The 24,187-nt window shown below is 38.1% G+C and overlaps 2 protein-coding genes and 1 long non-coding RNA gene across 13 annotated transcripts; 2 read left to right on the top strand and 1 right to left on the bottom strand.

Moving 5' to 3' along the window:
- The first annotated feature begins 13,714 nt into the window (after positions 1 to 13,714).
- On the top strand, positions 13,715 to 17,674 carry LOC104093010 (uncharacterized). Of its 10 annotated transcripts, none has more exons than XR_685544.4 (4): positions 13,715 to 13,934; positions 15,732 to 15,780; positions 17,146 to 17,318; positions 17,546 to 17,634. XR_685544.4 is itself a non-coding variant. In XM_009598718.3 (4 exons), exons 1-4 carry the CDS (start codon positions 13,856 to 13,858, stop codon positions 17,561 to 17,563), a joined length of 327 nt encoding a protein of 108 aa, XP_009597013.1. In that variant the 5' UTR covers positions 13,715 to 13,855; the 3' UTR covers positions 17,564 to 17,631. The 10 variants fall into 10 exon arrangements, 4 of the variants coding, with proteins under 4 accessions (XP_009597013.1, XP_070052277.1, XP_070052275.1 ...); XM_009598718.3 differs by lacking the exon at positions 17,146 to 17,318 and adding an exon at positions 16,076 to 16,256 and having other exon boundaries at positions 17,546 to 17,631; XM_070196176.1 differs by lacking the exons at positions 17,146 to 17,318; positions 17,546 to 17,634 and adding exons at positions 14,064 to 14,180; positions 16,076 to 16,480.
- Positions 16,620 to 22,313, bottom strand: LOC104093012 (kinesin-like protein KIN-7F). 2 transcript variants are annotated; one of them, XM_009598720.4, is made up of 14 exons: positions 22,041 to 22,313; positions 21,732 to 21,936; positions 21,485 to 21,574; positions 21,292 to 21,392; positions 21,099 to 21,212; positions 20,928 to 21,009; positions 20,790 to 20,857; positions 20,644 to 20,709; positions 20,424 to 20,548; positions 19,843 to 20,179; positions 19,209 to 19,304; positions 18,019 to 19,119; positions 17,591 to 17,910; positions 16,620 to 17,155 (listed from the first exon to the last, which is right to left on the bottom strand). In XM_009598720.4, exons 1-14 carry the CDS (start codon positions 22,044 to 22,046, stop codon positions 16,843 to 16,845), a joined length of 3,024 nt encoding a protein of 1,007 aa, XP_009597015.1. In that variant the 5' UTR covers positions 22,047 to 22,313; the 3' UTR covers positions 16,620 to 16,842. The 2 variants fall into 2 exon arrangements, with proteins under 2 accessions (XP_009597015.1, XP_070052274.1); XM_070196173.1 differs by having other exon boundaries at positions 21,292 to 21,411; positions 21,485 to 21,570; positions 21,732 to 22,312.
- On the top strand, positions 18,549 to 21,331 carry LOC138891380 (uncharacterized). Its single transcript, XR_011414274.1, has 3 exons — positions 18,549 to 18,665; positions 18,900 to 19,101; positions 20,073 to 21,331. It is a non-coding gene; the product is annotated as an uncharacterized lncRNA (long non-coding RNA).
- Positions 22,314 to 24,187: the final 1,874 nt, after the last annotated feature.

Genomic DNA, 24,187 nt, shown 5'->3' with positions numbered 1-24,187 from the left:
CGTAGTAGTCGTACCTAAAAAAGGAAATAAACTTAGAATGTGTGTAGATTATAAGGATCTAAACAAGGCATGTCCAAAGGATTCATTCCCTTTGCCTAACATCGATAGAATGACCGATGCGAAGAACGGGTATGAGATACTAAGTTTTCTCGATGCCTATTCCGGGTACAACCAAATTCAGATGGATCCGAGCAATTAAGAAAAGACTTCTTTCGAAACCAAATTTGGCACCTACTGTTATTATGTGATGCCGTTTGGGCTAAAGTACGTCGGTGACACGTACCAATTCCTAGTTAACCGGATGTTCGAAGAACAAATAGGGAAATCAATGGAGGTTTATATTGACGATATGTTGGTTAAGCCCCTGTGAGAAGCGGACCATTTGAAAAACTTGAAGGAAATCTTTGACATATTGAAGAAATACAACATGAAGCTAAACCTGGAGAAGTGTGCTTCCAGGGTCATCTCGGGAAAGTTCCCCGGGTTCATGGTATCCAACCGAGGAATAGAGATCAACCCGGACAAAATAAAAGCTATAGAAGATATTATCGTAGTTGACAACGTTAAGGAAGTACAAAGACTGACCGAGCGGATAGCCGTGTTGGGCCGGTTTATTTCGAGGTCATTGATGGTAGGAAATGATTACGTATTTTAGTCGCCTATTGCACTCTAATTTACTGCACTTCAATTTGAGTTTGAGCGTTAATCGCTAGTGTTTTGCACTAATTGTATGTTTTATGCCTTGTAGGAGTGATTTCGAGCTATGTAGATGTTATGGAATGAATTCAAGTGATTCTGAAGCTTTGAAGTCTGAGTAAAAGCCCAAGGATTAAGTTGGAGTCGTGTTCAGGGATCAACGAGAAATAGTACACTTAATGAAAGAAACAAATTGCGAGCAAGAGGTCACCCAGGTGCACGATCGCGCAAGTAAAACGGTACACTATCCAAAGTGCACGAGCACACCTCCAGGTGTGCGGCCGCGCACGTTGAATCCCGAAATTATCCTATTTTGCATTGGAAAAGGTGTGTTCATTTGGCCCCGACCCTAATTGGTATATATACATGGAAAACGGTATTTTCTAGACTTTGGGCTCATCTAATACCTAAGGAGGCTAAGGAGGAGTTGGAGAAGAGGAAGCACAAGGAATTCATCATTCAATCCTCACTCAAGACACGAGTTTGGATCATTTTATTTTATTTTTTTACTTTAAACATATTTGTGATGAATTGCTCCATATCTATGGAGTAGTTCTCTTTAGGGTTTGAATGGATTTGGTGTATTGATACTTATTTGTGGATATTAACTCTAGGCTTATGTATTGAATCGTTGTGGATAATTTAATTGTTACATCTATATTCACTTGCTCATGTAATCGAGAGAGGATTAATTTGTGATATCCTTGCATTATATTTTATTGGGTGAATTCAGTAATTCTTTTAGTAACTAGAAGAGGCTAGTTGAATTATTGATTAAACCTAGTTAGGAGAATAATCAAAAGAGGTTCTCCTAAAGACCAATCCACTATGAATTCTTGGATATTTTCACCGAACTTAATTTAGTTCATCTTGTGTGGTTGAGACTTAATCGAGAGAGGAGTTTCTACTAAGCGTTTGAACTAATAATTGAGTGAATTAGAGAGACTCACTTGAATATTAGTAGTGAATTATCTAGAGTTAAATCCAAGACAATTATCACACATATCCTATCAAAACCCTATTTTCTCCCACTGATAACCACCTTTGCTTGCTTCTTGTTCGTTTATCATTAGTCAATAACCGTAGATTCTTAGTTATTTGTAGTTTTTAATCACATAATTCTCAATTGTTGATCATCTTGGATAGCAACCAAAGCTATAAACTACGAAAATATTGTTTAACCCCAATCCTTGTGGATACGATAATATATTATTCTATATTTCGACTAGCGAACATATTTAAATGTGTGTTTTGCGCTCGTCAAATTTTGGTCGTAAGTGTTCCAGCGAGCTTTAGAATAACTCAAGCGATACCTATCGAGCCCTCCCTTGCAGCACACTCCGAAGGCAGACGAACAATTATACCTCTACTTGGCAGTTTTCGAGGTGACGGTAAGTGGTGTCCTAGTCCGAGAAGAAGAAGGTACGTAATTTCCTATTTATTATATTAGTAGAACCCTAGGCGATGCCAAAACAAGGTATCCACACTTAGAAAAATTAGCGCTTGCCTTATTAAGCGCATATAGGAAACTAAAACTGTACTTTCAGTATCACCCCATATATGTCATGACCTCGTATCTGCTGAGGAATGTTATGCACAAAACCGAGGTCTCGAGCTAGCTGGCCAAATAGGCCGTAAAAATTAGTGGGTACGCTATCGAGGACAAACCCCGAACCGCCATAAAATATCATATTTTGGCGGACTTCGTGGATGACTTATGTCGTCCTTGATCCCTGAGATTGAGAAGGAATTACTGCTCACCTCGGGGATTAGCTCGGGGATCTGGACCATATTCACGGAAAGTGCTTCCAACTCAAAGGAGTTCGGGCTGGGCATCATATTAAAATCACATGCGGGTAACGTAATAAGGCAGTCTATTAGAAATTTAAGATTAACTAACAATGAAGCCGAATACGAGGCTATGATTACATGTCTAGAACTGTCTAAGAGCCTGGGGCCGAGGTAATCGAGGCCAAATGTGACTCCCTCCTTATCGTCAACCAAGTCAATGGGACGTTTGAAGTAAAGGAGGAACAGATGCGGAGATACTTGGATAAGTTGCAGGTGACATGACACCGATTCAAGGAATGGTCAATTTAGGGTCGTCGGTCGGCTCCGAAGAATACGATTTCGGAGCAGTAGTGCAATTGATGAACTCGGTCTTAGAAGAAGGTCACGCCGAGGTGAAATCCACAATCTTGACTTGGGACTTGAGGAACAAATACATAGACTACCTTGGGAAAGGAAAATTGCCATCGGATACCCAAGGAATCAAGGGCCCAATGTACTAAAGCTATCAGGTTCAGCTCGGTCGAGGGAAAGTTTTAGAGAAGATCCTTTTTCGGGCCACTAGCTAGGTGCTTGGGTCCAGGGGAGACCGACTTACGCCATGAGGGAATTACACGACGGTACTTGTGGAAACCATTCAAGAGCGGAATCCTTGGTTTAAAAGTTGACCAGAGACGGTTATTACTGGAACGAGATGGAGAAGGATGCGAAAGACTTCGTTTGAAAATGTAACAAATGCAAAAGGCACGCCTCAATGATTTATCAACTAGGGGAAATACTCCACCCGGTCCTATCTCCATGCCTGTTTATGAAATGGGGGATGGACATTGTCGGTCCCTTGCCATGGGTACCCGATAAAACCCAATACATACTACTCATGACCGATTATTTCTCCAAGTGGGTCGAAGCACAGGCATTCGAGAAGGTTTGGGAGAAAGAGGTTATCGACTTCATCTGGGATCATATAATATGCCGTTTATGATACCATACGAGATCGCTTGCGACAACGGGAAGCAGTTAATCTGAGGCAAGGTAAGTAAGTTTCTCGAAGACAACAAAATTAAAATGATCTTGTCAACACCTTACCACCCTAGTTGGAATGGTCAAGCGGAGTCAACAAATAAGATAATACTCCAAAACTTGAAGAAGAGATTGACTGATTCAAAGGGAAAGTTGAAAGAAATTTTGCCCGAGGTCTTGTGGGCATATCGAACAACTTCGAAATCAAGCACCGGTGCGACCCCGTTCTCTTTAGTCTACGACGCGGAAGCTCTGATCCCGGTCGAAGTAGGGGAACCAATACTAAGGTTCTAATACGCTACCAAGACATTAAATAATAAGGCCATGACCACGAGCTTGGACTTATCGGACGAAAGGCGAGAAGCAACTCTGGTCCGCTTAGCAGCCCAAAAACAACGAATTGGGAGATACTACAACCGAAGGGCTAACCTTCGATATTTCCAAGTCGGGGACTTGGTATTAAGGAAAGTTACGCCACATGCCAAGAACCCAAATGATGGGAAACTAGGCCCCAACTGGGAAGGTCCATACAGAGTTGCCGGTATAACCGAGAAAGGTTCATATAAGCTCGAGTCAAGGAATGGTGTACAACTACCAAATAACTGGAAAGTGGCATATTTAAAGCGGTACTACTGCTAAGGTACAAATACAATTTTCTTTGAAATTTGTTATGCTTTGGACTAACTCATGCATGTATTCGATCGAGGTTAAATTTGGTGATTAGGTTTGAAAGCGTGTTTTGCACTCTTTTTCCCTTGGACCGATTTTTCTCGAAGTGGGTTTTACGGCAAGGTTTTAAACGAGGCAACAGTAAAACATTCTACTTTAGTTTTAAAGACCGACTTGAAGCTGGAATTGCTGACCACCTATACTGGATCGATAGTATTCGAGCCCTCACAAGCTCAGTCTCGAATACTAGGGGACCATTACGCCCGAAGTCAGGATCCTTAGAAGGAATTTTTTATTTGATGTTAAAAGCCAAGGCTTGAATATTATAATTCATTGTAAGGGTCAAACGTTCAAACAAATTGTGCCCGTGTAACTCATTCTTGCCATGGCATAAAGCTTTTGTGCCTTCGATCATGTACTCTACATGCAAAGTAATGAAAGAAATTTGCCCTCTATATTTCATCACTTCACATTTGCACCAACGATATGTTCGTTAAGTTATTTAGAACAAATAATGGGTCGGGGATTGCTGTCCGATAATAATATCGGACATCTCGGGCTATCAACTCCTGGAGGCACCGAGCCTATTAGGTAGGGACCAAACATGAAAGGCTATGGCCAACTTAAAACGGCTCGGAGATGTCCAAGTCCGTACGTAGAAAGTAAGGTCCTTACACATGATTAAAACTTATGAAAAAAGACCACCCTCGGCAACACATCATCGTGTCCGGTTGAAACATTCAAGTATTTTAAAGACTTCATTTTTATCAGATATTTCGAAGCCTAAGCAACTCAGAGTTGTTATCGGAACCATGCCTCATTCGGGCTCTAGGGGAACAAGCACTCTAAATCATGTTCGATTTTATGCTATGACATTAATGACATTCTTCAATCAAAAGGTTGCAAGCGGATGCTGAAAAGTAAAAGACACAGTATAGCCAAAGGAATTGTTTTTTATATATCCCAAAATTATTTACAAAGGCACGGTAAAATGAACTCAAAATAAAAATAAATGTATAAAAGAAAGAAAGAAATAAACTAAGGCATATCTGCCTAGCCTTCACCAGAGCCTGATTCACTCCCTGAACCCTCGGGCTCGTATATCTCTTTGACCTCAGCCTCGAGCCTCTTCAATCTCGGCCGATAGATCTAACCCTCGGGAGTGAATCTCCTTGAGGGTCTCCCTATGGGATTGCCACTTCACATATTCAGCCTTCGTTATTAAATGAGCCTCAACTATCTCCACATTGTTCTTGTATTGGGCCAGCATATCTTGGACATCGGAGGAATCGGTCGAAGCCACCTCCAACTTGGACTTCAACGTGGTATACTCCAGGCCGAGGGCATCCCGTTATGAGATGGCCAAGCCCAATTGTGCTCGGAGATCATCATTCATCCGAGCCCACTTGTCGGCTTTGTCCTTCATCACCTTGAGTTGTTCCTTGGCCGATTCCAACTCCTCTTTTGTAGACTCCTTTTCTGAGGCCAGAAGATCCATGTTGCTCCTCAATGTCCATGCCGTAGCTTCGAGCTCGTTCATCTCAGCCCGGAGTTGGTCGATCAGGTCTATCTTCGGCGTTAGCTACTACGCTTAACCTCTCGTTATTAATCTCAAATATCCTTACTTTCTCGACCAGAACAACATGTTCCCGTTTCACTGACGGGGACTCCTTTTGAGCTTTTTCCAACTCGGCTTGGAGGATGGGGAGGTCATTTAAGGCCTCGTCTCTTTTCTCGCTGAGAGCTTTGTACATGTCCTTCTACCGGACATGTTCCTTGAGCTCGAACTCGAGCTAGCTCACCTATATCCGAGACCAATGGAAGCTCTCATGATGAAGCACTAAGTCCTGAGAAACAAAAATGATGAGATCATAAGAATATGCTAAGGTTATATGAACCCTTCAAAGGATACAAAGAAAGAGAAGTGTACCTAGTTCAGCGCATGTTGTGCCTCGTTGAAGAGGCTTGGTGCATCCACCTTGTTCATGTTTGCCTGGTTCTCTTCGGTCAACGCCAATCGGTCCAAACAGCACTCGGGTATCCGTCGAGATCATAAACATGGCCATTCTTTTGCGGTTGGGATCCACGCTCGGGGTGGGGAACTGTTTCACCAACTTTGGGCTCGAGCTCAGCCCACCTTACTCCGGCAGCGCATATTTTTTCAAGATCTCTAGGTGACTGAACCCGGAGTAGTCCTCCAATGCACTGATGTCCATGCCCTCGAAAAATAGGTTGAGGGCCTCGTCTGCGGACCGTGACATCTCGTTTGGTTTTCTTTGATAGCCCGAGTCTCGTCAAATAAAGACTCCGTGTGAGACGGTGACTTTGGGATGTAAATGACATCGGCGGCATCCCTCGTAGCAGGAGTAGCTTCTTGAGAGGCCGTAGACACTAGCTTTCCTTCTGGTTTCCAAGTCAAAAAGGGTTCGGCCTCCCGGTTACTACCCTTTGTTCTTACCAGCTCTTCTGCGTCAGTGGACGGCCCATGGACAACAAACTCCAAGTCATCTTATTCAGGGTAGTACTTGAGTCGGTAAAGGGATTCGGGGTCCGGTACCCTGTCCCGGCTACTCTTCTTGTTGCTCTTTCAGACCTTGATCGTGACCATCTTCTTCTTGTCCTCGGCGTTCGGGGAACAGGAAGATCCCCTATTTTTTCTCTTTTCTCCTCCTTCTTCACAACTGCCTTGGCAGTAAGATGTCTCGAAGCAGAGGGTTTAGTAGGTGAGGACGGAGCCTCGTTCTTGTCCACTGCCCAAAGCTTTGTGGCCTTGGGCAAACTCGAGGAAGACAGAAAAGGGCTTATTGAAGATGACCGTTGAATAGAAAAGGGAAACTCAATTAGGGGGAGAACACTCACCATGGGAACGGACCTCCCACTTGCTCTTTGAGAGCTTGAGCTATTCGTTCTCGAAGTACGATAACTATTTGCAGATCCCCTCGACCCACTCTTTAAAGCAGGGAACTGCATTGGTGACTCAGGCAATTACTGCACAACGATAAAACCAGGTGACGAGAAATAAGAACAATACCCAAAAATTAATCTAAATACTTAAGAGGAGAGGAACTTACGTGCTATGTTCCACTTTTCAGGGAACAACAGGAACTCGGGGAGAATAAGATCCTCGGTCTTCACCTGAACGAATCTGCCCTGCCAGCCTCGATCCCTGTCCTCATCAATGCTCGAGAATTGAGCTTTCTTTGCCCTACAGACGAGCTTGATTAACTCCCCTCAGAAGATTCGGGGACTGTAGAGGCGAAGTAGATGGTCGATGGTAAATCGAGGCTCTTCTATGTTATTGACAAAGTAACGGAGGAGGATCACGATCCTCCAAAAGGACAAGTGAATCTGCCCGAGGAAGACCTCGTACCTTTTGCAAAAGTCGAGGACTATTGCATCCAGTTGGCCAAGCATAACGGGATATGTATAAACACTTAGATACCCCTCCATATGTGTGGTGTTGTCCTCATCAGGGCCAGGGATGACCCCTTCCTTTCCCTCCCACTTGCAGTCATCCCGAACCTTCGGGAGCGTGTCCTTGGTAATGGAGCATATGTACCTTCACACCTCCTTGCCTCGATCCCCTTGCCTGGATAAATTTTCGACCTTAAAGTCATTTTCTATAGAACAGCCTCCGGGGATGAAATTCTTTAGAGGAGGTTCCAGGGCCATTTTGTAATGACCAGACTTATCGTTTCAAGAATTAACGCCTCGTTCAGTGACTTAAGGTCTCGAGCAGTTTCGCAATATTTATTATGACCCGCGGGTGTGGTCGAGTTAAATTACTGAAGATTCGAAATTAAATTAAAAAAACAATCCTTATTAAAGAGTGGACCGAAGAGATGACTTTTGAGCAAACTACTCCGGAATGGAATTTTGATTATGTCAAAAGCTTCGTATGGCGATTATTGACTTAGGAGCGTGTCCGAAAAATTATTTGGAGGTCTGTAGTGGAATTAGGCTTGAAATAGCGAAAGATGAATTTTTGGGAAGTTTGACCGGGGGTTGACTTTTTGATATCGGGGTCGGAATCTGATTCTGGAAATTGGAATAGCTTTGTGTTGCCATTTCTAACTTGTGTACAAAATTTGAGGTCATTTGGACGTGGTTTGGGAGATTTCGACGTCATTTGTGGAATTCGGAAATTTCTAAGTTCATTAGGCTTGAATCCGTGTGTAATTCGTGTTTTTGGTGTTGTTGAAGGTGATTTGAAGGTTCGACTAAGTTTGTATGATGTTATGGGACTCTTTGGTATGTTTGGTTGAGGTCCCGAGGACCTCGGGTGTGTTTCGGATTATTTTGGGCTACTTTAGATGCTGATTTGCTGATATCTGGTGTTGTTCTTCGCGTTCGCGAAGAAGGATTTGACTTCTGGGATTTTGTTCTTCGCGTTCGCGAAGAAGGAAATCTCTGTTGCAATAGTCTAACTTTGGAGGCTCATATCTCGCAATCTATAAGGAATTTGGAGATGATCCAAAAATGAAAATTGTAGATATTTGTATCTAGTATTCCGAAAGGTAAACCATTTATTATTTGGAGTTGTGTAACAAAAGTTATGGTATATATACTACAAGCTATCTGGGAAGAGTTTGGAAATATATGTTACATAGGGCTGACTTTGGAAGCTTATATCTCGCAATATATAAGGAATGAGGAAATGAGCAACAAATAAAAGTCATAGTCCTTTGAGTCTAGCTTCCAGAAAGTTAAACCATTTGATATTTGGAGTTTTGTACAAAAGGTTATGACTATTATACTAGAGGCTTTCTGAGAAGAGATTGAAAATGATTGTTGGAGAATTTGTTCATCGCAAACGCGAAGAACAAATCCCTAGGCAGCAGAATAAAGTCCAAATTCGTCTCATTCTTCCATTTTTGGACCAAGGAAGCTCGGGTGAGGCGATTTTTCGAGAGTGTTTCAAGGAAAATATTGAGGTAAGAATTCCTAACTTGATTTTGGTTAAATTACATGAATCTAATGTTGTTTTTATCACTAAATTAGTGAATTGAGTTGAAAATAGTAGAAATCCTCTAGACTTTTTAGAATAAAATTTTAAGTCTTCTCCATCAAATTCTAGGAATATGAATGTATGAAGATGAATATGAAGGTTTGAAGATGATGATGAAGGTTTGAAGATGAGGATGAAGGTTTGAAGGTCAAACTTGAAGATTCAATGATGAAGTATGAAGATTTAAAGATGGGAAGATGAAGATATGAGGATATGAAATACAATGTATGAAGATTTGAAGGGGTTAAGAGCAAGTAAAACGTTCGGGGGTAAACTAAGAAGTTCTGGAATCGGAAAGTAAAAAAGTGAAAAAATAACCGAAGCTTTTATAAGGAAGAGGTAATTAATGTGTGACGTTTCGCATTTGAGGACAGTCAACCGACGACTGACACATTTCCGAAGTCAGAACGACGCGACTGATGGGATGTTTCACTGACCCACCGACCCGATTGCAGCGTATGGAGAGAGGAGTCGGTGTCAATTAATCACTTCTCGTCTCTTCGATAAATCTGCTCTACGAAAAATGAGAGGACTATCTTTGTACAGGTTAAATCGGGGATAATGTTACCCCCCGATTTTCGGTAAAGAAACGAGAGGGAAACATGATCTGACGCAACCTCACGTAAAGCCGAAGGGTTCCTCATTTCTGGGACCGGAGAGGACGTACTGTGCATCCGGGATAAGACGCGGCTGAGCATCGGTTATGGGCAAAGTGGAGGTTCGAGACTAAGTAAAAAGAGGAACGGCTAAGCATGATAAGCGAGGAGTCATGATATCCACCCTCAACCGGGTATTACGGTGCAAATCCTGCCCGATATCAACTACATATCAACATTTACCGAAAAAGAAGATTTTTACCTTATTTAGACTTGTACTAGGATTGAAACTCTACTATTACATAAAGGGAAAAACCTTTTCATTTTAAACCACTGTTGGCACGTATATCAAAGCAATGTAGTACATTTTTATCTTCTGGCTGTTGTTCAAAGAGTTCTTCAGTTCTTTTTTTTTCTTTAGTTAGAACTGAGCCCATACCCGAGGGCTTGATCGGAGCCAGTTTTAGTGTTCAATTCAAAGCCAGGATTAATTGTTCCATCGTGTGCGGTTTGATCGTTTTATCCCTCTCTAATTTAATTATTTATTATTTTTAGATCATTTATATTAAATTAAATCATGTATCCTTTAAACCGCAAACAAATGTAATTGTTACTCATTTTTAAGGGTAAATAATAATAAAATGTTGGAGTTGCCCGCAATGGTTGGTTGAGTTGGTTGGGTGAGTGGTTTCCCATATGGGTGATATGAGATCGATTCCCTCACCAGCAACCTCCTCAGTCAGAGCTCGTCACACCGGGTGTGCCTAGTGCGGTTTATATCTCATGTGTGATTTGCGAGCTATTGCACATGAACAGGTTACCCAGTGCGTATCCGAAGGATAGCGGTTGCGGGCTTGAAAATTTTTCAAAAAAAAAAAAAAAAGGTTGGAGTTCTATTACCATCTCCTAGGTATAGGCAATGTACAGAGGCAAGGTATACTCATCATTCCTTTTTTTCTTATCGTACTTTTATTCTTTATCATTCTAGTATTCACTAATTCGCATTTTCTGCTCTAAATTATATATTCAATTCACCAATTTTCCACTTTCAATCTACTTATTTTCACATATATTGTATAAGTTAGTTCACCAAACCTTTGGTAGATGAAAATAAATATATATTGTTTTTTACCTCTCCTGAAATTTTGATCCTTATATCTAAGGTATATCTACTTTATTGATCATTAGGTCACATCCTTGGGCGTGCAATTTTTTGTAATATTAGGAGTTTCTTTCGTGATCATTGGTTAATGATGATTGTATCTTTAATTTCCTTTCACATCTCTTTCGCCTTTGTTCCTTGCTCCCACAAAAAATGGCTTCAGAAGCACTCATAATCCCTTAATTAGGCGAATGTGGATTTTGGTGCCTCTTATTTGTTACTCCATATTCAATTCAATCACATGTCAATTCATGTTCAATCTTTTTGTACTTATTATTTAACTCTGCTTGTGCGATTAGCTCACATGTCCGTTTTAAACTCGGATCAAGAGAGGATTAAGATTGCAGTAGCCAGTAGGTTGATGACAGCCGGCAGTTAGTCAAATATTTATCAATAAATCCATATAATTCATGCAAAATATGTTGGGACTTACTCACTAGAGACATTATATTGATACCCTGGTGTAATGAAGAATGAGCAAGAGATTTCATCACATCATTGTCTGAATGTGAGGGTGGACTCTGACGGGCTTAAACGGTAAAAATTCGTACCTCAGGAGCTGTAACAGTCCCGTACTCGTATTTTTGTGTTCATAGGCAGATTCAGAATTTAAATTTTATGAGTATAACTTTTAAGATTTTTAATATTGAACTCGTTTTATTTATAAAGTCATGAATCATATTTATTATTTGTTGCAATTTTAATATATTTTTATACATAAATCTAGTAACGGAATTCTACATCCACCCCGGGGCTGTGTTGTAGTAAACGTAAATCAGAAGCTCTTGGTGACCGTGTGGATGGAGCTTTTGTAATTAACACCAATCATAAAAAGTGAAACAAGTGGATTTCTTTTATCCACTACTTAATTATTGGGTTTTTTTGCATGTCAAGCAAAGTACATCAATATGTTGTTCCAACTGAAATAACAACTCAACATTGCTATTATGTTTATGTATATAGTGTAGAAAATAGATACTCCTAAAAAGAAAACTATTTAGTGGGGCTACTTGATTGTGTATTTTCACGTACTTAAAGCGGTGTAGTATTTTGTTACTAATAATGATATTTAGGTTAGTTCATCAAGCATGATTTTTAGTAAAATTTATTTATGACTGAATACTAAAAATAGTCTCAATGAGTTAATTCAATGTTAAAAACAGCAAGCAGGAACAAATGTTGAGGCCAAAAGTTCTAAAATACTAACCTTCCCTCTGCTACGATTTTCATTTACATGTTTAGGCTCGAATTATATATATTCTTCCTATAATGCTTATAAAATCAAGTGTTTCGTTTCAAATCAATTCTTTACTACAACCACTTCAATCCATCTACTGATGAAATGAAGACCAATGAAGATTTGCCATCAAAGAAAAAATCTTTAACTTTAGCCAGGTCATTTCATTTACGCAATTATGCGGTCCATAGATTGATCATATGAGTATGTTAACAATATAGTGTGGCATGATTGAAAAGAAAATCGTTCAATCTAAATATTATGTCTCATAAAATAAGTATCTGTCATTGACCTCTACGTGTTTGATCATAAACTACAAAAATTCAAAATATTCAACTATATGGGGCACATTTTGGCGGATTTAGAAATTATTACTCCTTCAAGTTGTAACACAAAACAATAAACTGGACCTAAAGAGAAAAATAATACATGGTTTAATCCGTAGAAATGGCACTAAGTATATAGTCGCTTTTAGGACCACTATTTAAAACAATATCCAAAAAATTTAAAGCATTTAATGTTTAGCCATTTTACCCACAACTTTGCATTTCCACTCTCTCATTAATCCCAAATCTTCACCAAAACACCATCTCAGAAATCATTTCTTCTACTGTAAATGCCACAATAGATGAAGTCAAAGGATGTACTGAAAATTGCATTAACATACTTCACAAGATATCCAAATTGTATTTGGCAAACTTCATATCACACTCCCGGACCTCCTCCTCAAGTTTAGCTAGTTTAGCAAGATTTCAGAATATTCTAAAATCTGAAGTCTACTTTAATAATTCTATAGATGTGGACCAATATAATGGCAAGTCGAATGTAGTGGCTTAGATTAGCTAGAATGATCTTCGTTCAATATTGAACTCTGCTAATATCTGTATAAACTGAATTTTGAACGATGGAGTTCTCTTCATACAACGGACCTGAAATAATAATATAGTTCAAACGTTAAACTTCTGGGCAAAAGTTTTTAAACTTCCGTCTGAATATCTGAAGTCGTTCAAATTTCAGACGTCATTTTGGCAGTTCAAACCCTGGAAGCCCAATATGGATTAGTTTCCAACGTGAAAATAGCATGGGCTAGCTATATTTCATACGTGTAATCGGAAGATGGTTAGCGTTTGCAAAGTCATTAAAAAATAATCGCTATTTTACACGGAAAGTTTAAGCATAATATGCTGGATTATGGAGTTCCTCCGTATAAACTTCCAGTATATTATGTTGGAACTCCAACACATTATGAAATTCCAGTATATTATGCTGAAATCCTATATGTAAAAAATTCATATGCTGAAATTTTTTTAGATTTTTAAGGGAGTTATTTTTTCCAGATTTTTATATAAAAAAGTAATTAAATTTGATAATTTTTGAAATTGTGACTATTTTTCTATTATGTCTATATATTTGAGAGTAGCGATACGATGTCATTTTTTCGTATGATTTTCCCGTTTCCAACGGATCAGGCCCATGAACAGTAAGCCCATTTTATCCAAGATTTAATGGTGGATTTAGAAACAAAAGAATACAAACTAAAAAAAATAAAAAGAACGTGGAATTGATAGTGCGCAGAGAAAGATGTCGTGACTCCAAAAGCTCGTCGCCGATCTGAAGAAGTCGCCGGCGAAGTTCCTCAACTCTCTTAGCATATCATTTATTCAACTCCGTCGGAGAAAATGTCGTCAACTTTCAGCGGCGATGAAACTACTCCCTTCTTCGGTTTCCTCGGCGCCACAGCTGCGCTCGTTTTCTCCCGTAAGCTCAAACTTGCATTCTCTGCTCAGATAATTAAGGGTTTGGTTTTCAATTTATTTGAAAAATGAGATAACGTTGACTCTCGTAGTACATACATGAGGAATAGTGGAATTCGATATCGTTATATAGGTATGTGAGCAGCTTATGGGACAGCAAAGAGCGGGGTGGGAGTGGCGTCCATGGGAGTAATGAGGCCTGAGCTTGTGATGAAGTCAATTGTGCCGGTAGTTATGGCTGGAGTGTTAGGTATATATGGTTTGATTATTGCAGTGCGTAGGATTTTGCATCTGTTACTGCTACTGTTTTCTAGAATAATTAGTTTAGTTTTAGGAGGAGTATGCTAGAAGATTCAGAATTTTAATTATAGTAAGAATTTAGTAATTTAGTTGTAGAAGGAGTCTACTACTTTATTTATTTGGCTATTTAAAGCCCTATGATTAATAAAATTTGAGAGACAGTTTTTCAATCATATTTTCAACCTTCTTGCTGCTTGCATATTTTTCTAAAATCCATAACAGTGGCATCAGAGCATCCATTGATCTTGACAGATCTCTGAATTCGCTGAAAAACAATCAATTTCAACCACTTTTAAACCATACGCATTTTTACCCATACCGATTTTTAACCAAATTTTTAACAATGGCAAGCAGCGGTCTCTCTTTGAATACCCCACAAACTTTAAGATGAAATATTATCTTGAAGCTTATGACTTATGGGAAGTTATAATGGAAGACAAACGTATACGACCACTTCCTGCAAATCCTACTCTTGCCCAAATCAAAGCTCATTTAGATGAGAAAACCAAAAAATACAAAGCCAAAATTATAATTCAAAATTCGGTTGCAGATTCAATCTTCTCTAAAATCATTGCATGTGAGACAGCAAAAGAGGCTTGGGAAACACTTAAACAGGAGTATCAAGGAAGTGAACGAGGCAGACAAAATCAGATTTTAAATTTGAAAAGAGATTTTGAATCTCTTAGAATGCAAGATGATGAGATCATCGCTAAATATTCTGAATTTCTTTAATTGTCAATAAAATCAGGTTACTTGGCGAGGATTTCAAAGATGACAAGATAGTTGAAAAAATTCTTGTGACAATTCCCGGGAGATTTAAATCCAAAATTTCCTCTCTGGAAGAGTCTAAAGATATCTCTACCATCTCTGTTGCAGAATTAATAAGTGCTCTTCAAGCACAAGAGCAAAGAAGGGCGTTCAGACAAGACAAAGTTACTGAGGGTATTTTTTTATGCGAAACACCAAAAAGAAAAAGTCGATTATCCTTATTGCAAATATTACAAAAAGAAAACACACTTCGAAAAATTTTATTGGTGGAGACCTGATACATTATGTGAAAATTGCAAACAAAAAGGTTATGTTACAAAAGTGTGCAAGTTCAAAAATGTTCATGCACAAGCACTAATAGCAGAAGAAGGAATTGAGGATGACCTTTTTTAGACTGCAGCAACAGAAGCAAGGAGGAGTGTTGGATTTTGCATCTGTTACTGCTACTATTTTCTAGAATAATTAGTTGTTTAGTTTTAGGAGGAGTCTGCTAGAAGATTCAGAGTTTTAATTATAATAAGAGTTTAGTAATTTAGTTGTAGGACGAATCTACTACTTTATTTATTTGGCTATTTAAAACCCTATTATTAATAAAATTTGAGAGACTCTTGCGTATTTTTCTAAAATCCATAACAAGTGAATCATCATCACTGGAATTAACTTAAGACCAAATCGTATTACCTTTTTGATGGATATGCACACCTTTCTTTTGATCTGGCTTGTGGTCTCGCAGGGCTTTCCGCTGGAATGGCTATTGGAATTGTTGGTGATGCTGGTGTTAGGTACTTTCTCAACATTTTCAGTTATTTGATAGAGAAAACAGTAGTTTAAATTCCTCAGTGTAGCAACACCTCAATTCCAAGCTAGTTGGGGCCTCTTATGCACATAAGCCGCTAGGAATTTTCGATAGTACCCTAATATATTGCATCTTTTCTAGGTGATTTCTTTACCTAATTATTTTCTCTAATGCCTTAGCTAATTTTACCTCAAGTGTGGATTTCATTATTAATTTTACGAGATCTTAGAAGTTTGAAACTGCAGCTGATGCATTATTTTTCTGAATGATGAGGTTATAAGGGATAAAAAATGGGGAGGACTGGGACTTAGAGACTTGAAAATGCACAACAAGAGTTTGCTCTTCAAGTGGCTATGGAAATATAGTTCAGAAGATGAGGCTTTTTGGAAGCAAATAATTGAAGCTGTTCATGGAGTAAAGGGAGGGATGGAGACCATGTTTAGCTACTCTCACACAAAAAGGGTGGGTCTGGAAGAACATAATCAGGTTATGGGATGAATTCTTTTCTCATACCAGTTTAGAAGTAGGCAATGGTGCGGTGTTCAGGTTCTGGACTGATACATGGATAAGCAATGAGAGCTTAGGAACCAGTTTCCCAACTTTATACTTATTGGAAGCACAAATGAGTATATGGATTTCTTGGACTTGCTAGGGGGCAGACAGTAGATATTATCTTTATGTTCTGATGTGCATTCCCTTTGTTATTGTACAACTTGTACCATCTTGGTACCTTCTATCAATAAAACATTTACCTTTTCAAAAAAAAAAAAAAAAAGAAGATGAAATTGGTAAAAGTTCTGTTCATGGGAGAGGACTATTAGCTAGTTAGTGAAAGATTCTTCAACAAGTAATATCAATTTGGGCCTCCTGTACAAAACTAAAACTCATTACAATCAGTGTGACAAAAGGGAATAAAGCAAAAAAAGAAAAAACTGGAGAAAATTGGCTCAACTAATATTAAAATCAGAACATCAAAGAAAATGGAGCTGGAAGATGTAAGGCAGCCTTCACCAAGTAATATCTCCTCATAAGATCTTCCTCAATACTCTCACAAAAGAGATTTCAGGCCTGTTTTGAAACTGTAATTTCTACTTGTATTTGGAAAATCAAGTCCAAACATCTCCTTAGGACCTTTTCCTGGCTCCATCAACCCAGCCAGCTTTGCTACCAAGTATGCACTATCTGCAATGTGGTTCATATCATCTGTCTTGGTCCATAATCGCTGAGCCAATTGTAACCTCCTTCTTTTACTATTGATCCCAATCCCCCACTTAAGGTATAGGCTGTCTCGTTCTGCTTCGCTTAACTTTTTCTGCATTTGCTTGCTCAGCATCCTTCTCTCTTCTCGCAGATCTTTCTTGCTGTTTTCCAATGAAACAAGACTTAATGAAACCACATTTACATTCACGGATCAAATACAAGCCTGAATTGACTAAAGAAGTCGAAGAAAGTTGTTGGACAACTGTATACATGAAAGTACATTAGTACTCTGCATATTGGTAACATTGGCAGAAAGACTAAGGGGTATGTGCACATGAAAACATCAACTATATCATCCTTCAAAGTTCAGACATGGAACATATAGATGTATATGGTATATTGAGCATGAAAGTATGAGAAACTCTGTCAATTAGCAAACTGTTGAGCTTTTTGTTTACTTTATGCGAGTAAATATAAAGATAGAAATGGAGGTTTATGAACAATTCATTTCCATATGACATGTATGTCTGCTTACACACATCTATTCGCAGGGAAAGACCATAGAGTAAATTTTCAAATGGATGCAAGCAGATTACCTTCCCTCGAGTGACAAAGTCCTACCATTGACCACGGTTTTCTCTCCACGTGAAAATGTGTCCTTGAGGAAGGTTAATCTTCTAATTTCAACCTCCATATATATAGCATCTGTGGAATCACCTTGGAAAAGAAGGAAGAAGTAGGTTCTATGTGCCAAGGAGACATTGCAAGCATGCCAAAGTTCAATAATCTCTTTTTGGAGTCTCTTGAATTCTAAGGGCCAGCTGTAACGACTTTTATAATCATCTTCTACTGGCTCCAATCCAACATCTCTCACACTTTTTGACGGTTTATCATGCTCTAGTTCAGCCTCCTGAACCTGTAACATATGAGGACACACCACTCACACATTAAAGAAGATTTAAGAGGTAGGGGGAACTTAATAAGATGGCAGAGTGAAACGGAGAAGAAAAAGGCTGATACTCACATGACAATCTTTGACATCCATTTCATGCTGAAGCCCATCCATTCCATTTGTCCTTGCATCCCGTGCACCATCAGCATCATTGACATACTCATCAGTTAAAGGTTTCCTTTCTGGAACTTCAAGCTCAACATTGAAGTCACTATGTGCATGGAAGATGGAACCATTACCTGAACACTTAACATCAGAGCCAAAGTTCAGGTGAGAAACTTCCATTTCTGAATCATGAGGTCTTGCATTGAAACTTCTTGCTGTTTCAGATGGTGGTGTACTTTTATTTCTGTTGGATTCCTCTAAGCATGGTGAAGATCGATCAGTAATTATACTAGCTTTGCAGCTTTTACTTTTATGTAACTTCAAGTTTCTATTGCATGATGTATCATCATCGAAATCACATTGTGAGGATAACTTTTCTGGAGGAGCATTTGAGGAATGAACACAAGTTAATTCTTTCTCTTCCTTGAACTTTGGTGATTCAAGGGCTTGGTCAACCCTTAAGAAAAGTGACACCAATTCTCTATTGGATTTACTTTCTTCCGCGAAAAATGATGATGACACTGATTCTTGGTCTTCTTTAAAGGGCAATAGTTTCAGTTCCCCGTTTTCCTTATGTGGAGGTGTCACCGATCTTCTGTATCCATTGTCTGGAGGTAATAATGCTCCCTGATTTGTTCTCTCCTCATTTACAATGGTTAGTAAAGCTGGAAAGCCACCATTTTGTTCAGGAAATGAATAATTGGATTCTTGTGTTTCCTTCACACCCGATTCTTCTGTTTCAATGCAGCGAACTTCTTTGCATAGATCCTCAGAAGTTTCATTACTTTGTTTTTCAACTTCATCCCATTCCTGACATGAATCACTTCTGCTATAATTTGAACTACCAGGTAACAGCATTGGAAACGTATTGTTGCGAAAGATGGTTTCTTCAAACTCTGGCACGTGTATAATCTGATCTTCAGAGCTACTCCTGCTATGTCCAATTGAACGTGTTCTAACATCAACATCTATGTAACGAGTGTCTCTCAAAATGGAAATCTGCTGCATTGGGCTTTGAAAATCTGGTGATCTCTTCACGCGCAAATTTGGGTAGTGTCCTAGACCAACCTGTAGAATAAGTACAAAGTGCCTTTTAGCATAGAATAAGCAAATATATAAATGAGGAAGAAAGTAGAGTCTAGTAAACTTTTATATACCTGTATTATATCATCTCCAAGCAGTTTCAACAGATCTTTAACTTGACTCTGAGCAATATCGCGTTGCAAAATTAAGTCCTTTATCTCCTTCTCCAGCTATAGAAGAGGGGAAAATTGACTTCAAGACGTCGGACAGTAGTGCATTTTTGTAAGATAATCAGGAAATTGAACTCTTAATTTAAGTCAATAAGGATGCGAGATACCTCAAAATAGCATGTCAGGGGTAATATTATATGCTTCATTTGCAAAAGAATAAAAGCCATTATCATCCTATATATAAGGGCAAATCTTGCATGCTGAAAATCTCAGTTATCTGTATTCTTCCGTCAGTGAATTTTGGACCTTCAATTTGTTTTGTTTTTAGTTTCACGTATAATGATATTTATTTGTGCTTGTACCACAATTGTGCCTTCCCAATAACAGATTACTTTTTGTTGATACACTAACATGTTAGGCCAGTTTTTTGTATGCTTTTTCCTTGTTATTGTAAAAATTGCTGTGTCAAGGATACATTAGTCACTTCCTTTGGTGTGAGAAGGAAACAAGCCAAAGTTTCCCGGTAAAACAATCGGATGTCACAAAGGAAAGAGGTTCCAATTTGCAAATACTTTTTATCATCATCAAAATGCATTACCTGTTGTATTTGAAGGTCCTTCTCTTGCAGTAACGCTTCGTAATCTGAAGGGAATATACAAGCCCTTGGATACCTTAACTCACTTTCCAACCTTGCTAACTCCCTCTGTAAATGCTTCACCAATGCTTTATCTGACATGGCTACGTTCACTTGGGCGTTAGTAGTTACTTCCTTAGCACAACTTGCAAATAGTAGAGTATTTCTTGATTGCTCAACATGACTTCGTGCAGGACTCATTGTACAGATGACGGCAGTTCTACCGTTGTCACTCAATGATGGCTGTAATATCCGGGTTAGCTTTGAATCTCGGAAAGGAATGTGACCAGTCCTGTCCTTGCTGCATTAAGTTATACAACAACTTGAATTAGTTACAATCGTCGGCATTGATCAGAGGAGGTATGTCATGCTTAAATCTTGCTTCCGTTTTAAATTTTGCAGGCCATAGGAATTAATAAAACAGAATTGAAAATAATAAAAATAATGCAATAATGCTAAGAGGACCTAGGCACATTTCATGCAACTGATTATATAATGTAACACAGAAGGCAAAGCTCTTCTTGTAAGAGCTGCTTAAAAACGACCTTAGCTTACGAATAACAGTGCCCAGGGTCAGCAAGCTGCGATTTATGTGACAACCTTCTTTCAGTCTTGCACCAGCTGACAACGACTGAGATGCCCGCTCACTTCCAGCCAAATCAACAAAATTCTGTTTCAATGGAAAAACATTCAGCAGTTACCTTGGTATAATAGCAACACCACACTATATATCAATTGCTCTTCATGAGAGATACATTTTCTTACCACAGTAGCTAAAAGGGTACCCAGGTTGTCCCCGCCTAAGTGCTCACGAGCAGAACTTTCAATTGTCTGCAACAAATTATACTTCAAACTTCTAGTTGTATTAAAAGGTCAATAGCATGGTAGACAAGAAATTTCAGTTGTTTTACCAGTCTGATGATTTGGTGAGATCTGGAGCTTGTTTCATTGAAGGCAGTCTCCCCAATCTGTCTCTGAGCTGCAACATTTAATTGTGAACTCAAGACCATGGTTAATTATATACCAAAAAAAGCTATTCATTCTGTTACCTTCACAAATAGAAAGTAGCTGAATCACATGGCCCCAGTCCCTCAATGTTTCCTCTGTGAGTTTCTCAACAACAGTCCCTCTCTGTTGAAATTGATCGGCATGATTTAAGACGGGGAAAAGATATACAAAAACAAGCAGTAATATTTTGTTGATCAGTGAAGCAAACTAACCTCTGGATCGTCAAGAAGTCTAAGTGGAGCGCTATCTTCACTAAGGAGATCTCTGACAGATTCATTGTATATCTCCATAGCAGAAAACTTCAAAATAAAGTCTCTCTCTTTGTGCTACATACAAGTAATATAATTTGATAAGCAAAAACTCCTGGTTAAACAGACAACAAACAATTGATCATGAAGTAGTTACCTTCTGTACGTATTCGTAGATATCTGCTATGGCATATTCAGTTATTCCAGTCATAGTGTAGGTCTTTCCACTGCTGGTTTGGCCATAGGCAAAAATACTTGCTAGTTGATACATAAATTACTTTAGATCAATAATACAACAGGACATGGACTTGTGTTCAGAAATTCCAAAAAGTAAAAGCAGATGCACTCACAATTGAATCCTTTGACAACTGAAATAGCAACTTCTTTAGCTGCTTCTTCATAGACCTGTCTTGTAGAGCAATCACTGCTAAATACCCTGTCTACAAACAAAATCATAAACCAATAACACAATAATGTCCAAATACTGAAAAATGATCTAGAAAACGATCTTCCAATGTAAATTCACTAAAATATACTTTTTACATAAATAAACACATTTGGAAACCATTTTTACAACAATCAAATGTGAAGACTTACCAAACGTATATGCAGAGGGATAAATTAAGCCTTCTGATGGTGAAAGGCTAACATTCTTGTAAATAATTGTTGTGTCATTGACACATTCCCAATCTGAAACATCATTTCTCTCTTTCTCATTCAATGGCCTTAGCCTCACCGATACAAAAATCCTCTCTTCAGGCCCCTGCATCACCTCCTCCCCGCCCTCCATTTTTTCCATTCTCTACAGATTATACAGAAAATGTTAAGCCAAAAAAATTCCCATTTAATTTCCTTGGCATTTCATTCTTCAAATAGAAGAGAAGGATCAATATGTTAGTATGTTACATGCATTTGCAGAAACTACTGGATGTGTTTTCTTTTGATAACTATGGTCTAATTTACAATCTTGTCAGTATTTGCCATGCATTATACGGAACAATATTGTTGATAATAGTTAAAAGGATCAAGAATTTTTTTTTTCCTCTCCTTTTCTGGGTTGTTTTCAGAGAAAGATGATGTATGATATTTTTGAAAAAAAAAGACTTTTTTCTCTCTCTCTGTTTGGAAATGAGACATCAGAGAGAAAGAGAAAGAAATGGATATAAAAGACAGTTGAGAATTGGATTTGAGAATCAAAGCATAAATATTAAAAAGGTAAAAAAAATCGGTATTTTATGTTTTTCCCCGTGTGGTTGAGCAGCAAAGAGAAAACATTTAGCCGTCCTAGTGGGCGTTTGGACATAAGAATTAAAATTCCAAAAAAAGTAAAAACAAAATAAATAAATAAAAATTCAAGGAAAAATGGTATTTGAAAATTAGAGTTGTATTTGGACATGAATATAATTTTGGGTTGTTTTTGAATTTTTGTGAATGATCTGAGTGAAAATTTTGAAAAAATATTTTTTTGGAATTTTTCAAATTTTCAAAAAAATCCAAAATTCATTTTCAAGTGAAATTTGAAAATTTTATGGCCAAAAACTGATTTCGAAAAAAAGTGAAAAAATTTCGAAAAAAAATTAAAAAAAATTAAAAAAATAGGATATTTTTCATGAAATTTTTTGAAAAAAGTGAAAATTTTCTGTTCTTGTTGGTTTCCTGTGTGTTTTCTTCTTTCTGTTGTATATAAATATTTGTGTTTATGCAGCAAAATTTAAGCTTTCTTTTCACTTAACACTTATTGTCCTTAAGTGCATGAAATCATTGGTTGCACTTCAGATCTATTTTGTCTTAAATGCATCTAAAGTGTAATTTTTTCACTTCAGACCTCTCTGACCTTAAGTGCATGAAAATACTTATTGCATTTCAGACTAACTTTTTTTTTACTTAAGACCCGATAAGTCTGCAGTTGATCGTAAAGTGAGTAGCCTTACAATTTTTTTTGCAAAGTGGGTATAGCTTCAATTTTGACCGTGTATAGATGCAAAAGCCCCTTGGGACAAATTGGACGGCAAAAACTTACCGTCAGTGGGTGTTTACACATAGTATAATTAAGTTAATAGAAGACAAAACTAAGGTCTATTATGTGTCCAATTTTAAACAAATAAAAGAATTAAAAAAGGAAGTTATAATAACCTAACATTAGAATGGCTTAGGGTTGCCGTCAGCTTCTTCTTTCCTTTATTATTTCCTGCACTTCTTCTAAGGTTGTGGCTTAATTACCAAGTTCTACTTCATTCTTTCTTAATTTTTTTTGCATAATTCTGAAACAATAGCTTAAATAGTTGGGAGTTCAGATTAAGAGCCATGGGCAAGAAGATTAATTTAAAGGACCTTTCCATTCTTTGACAGAACGGAGTCAGAAGAGAACTCGAGATGTTCGTGCATTTTCGTAGAAATAAGAGTGATTATCATTTTGATTGGTATACACCCCCCCCCCCCCTCCCCCTTGATGTATTAATCCTTGCAACACAGAAACACTTTTAAGGATTAATTATCAAAATTGGCAAGGACCGTCCGAGGAAGTTAAAAGATGTGACAAATAACCACTAAACTCAAGGTTATAATTAGATTTCTAAGCTCGGGAAGGAGCAACGTGAATGTGCTAAAACCTTATTTATAATATAATAATAATAATAGGATGATATATTAACATTGATGTTAAGAGCATACCAGAGATTTGCAAGACTAATAAGTATTTTAGTACTAATAAATCTTAAGATATGTGCGAAATTAGTTAACTAAGGTTATGTACTAATAGTTGCAGTTGAATAAAGTGACATGTGTCTTTTGTTTATCGATCGGGTGTAAACATCGGTGCGGATAAATTTGTACCAAATTGGACGTGTTGCACAATTATGGGTCAAAATAGGTTTAATTGAATCAAATTTTGGCAGGTTAAAACGAAATGAGCAAATAAACAAATCATGACGCAATTTTCTTAGATCGAAATAAGTTAAGCAATAACAATTGGTTTGCTTCTAGTGGACTGTGGAGTCTATGCGTGAGGACGAGCAATACAAGTTTGATAACTATAGGTCCAAACTGTTGAGAAG

The sequence above is a fragment of the Nicotiana tomentosiformis genome, chromosome 2, assembly GCF_000390325.3.
Source record: "Nicotiana tomentosiformis chromosome 2, ASM39032v3, whole genome shotgun sequence".
In the NCBI taxonomy this organism is placed as follows: domain Eukaryota; kingdom Viridiplantae; phylum Streptophyta; class Magnoliopsida; order Solanales; family Solanaceae; genus Nicotiana; species Nicotiana tomentosiformis.
The sequence above is the reverse complement of the archived record's forward strand: the minus strand, read 5'-3'. Positions and strand labels throughout refer to the sequence as shown.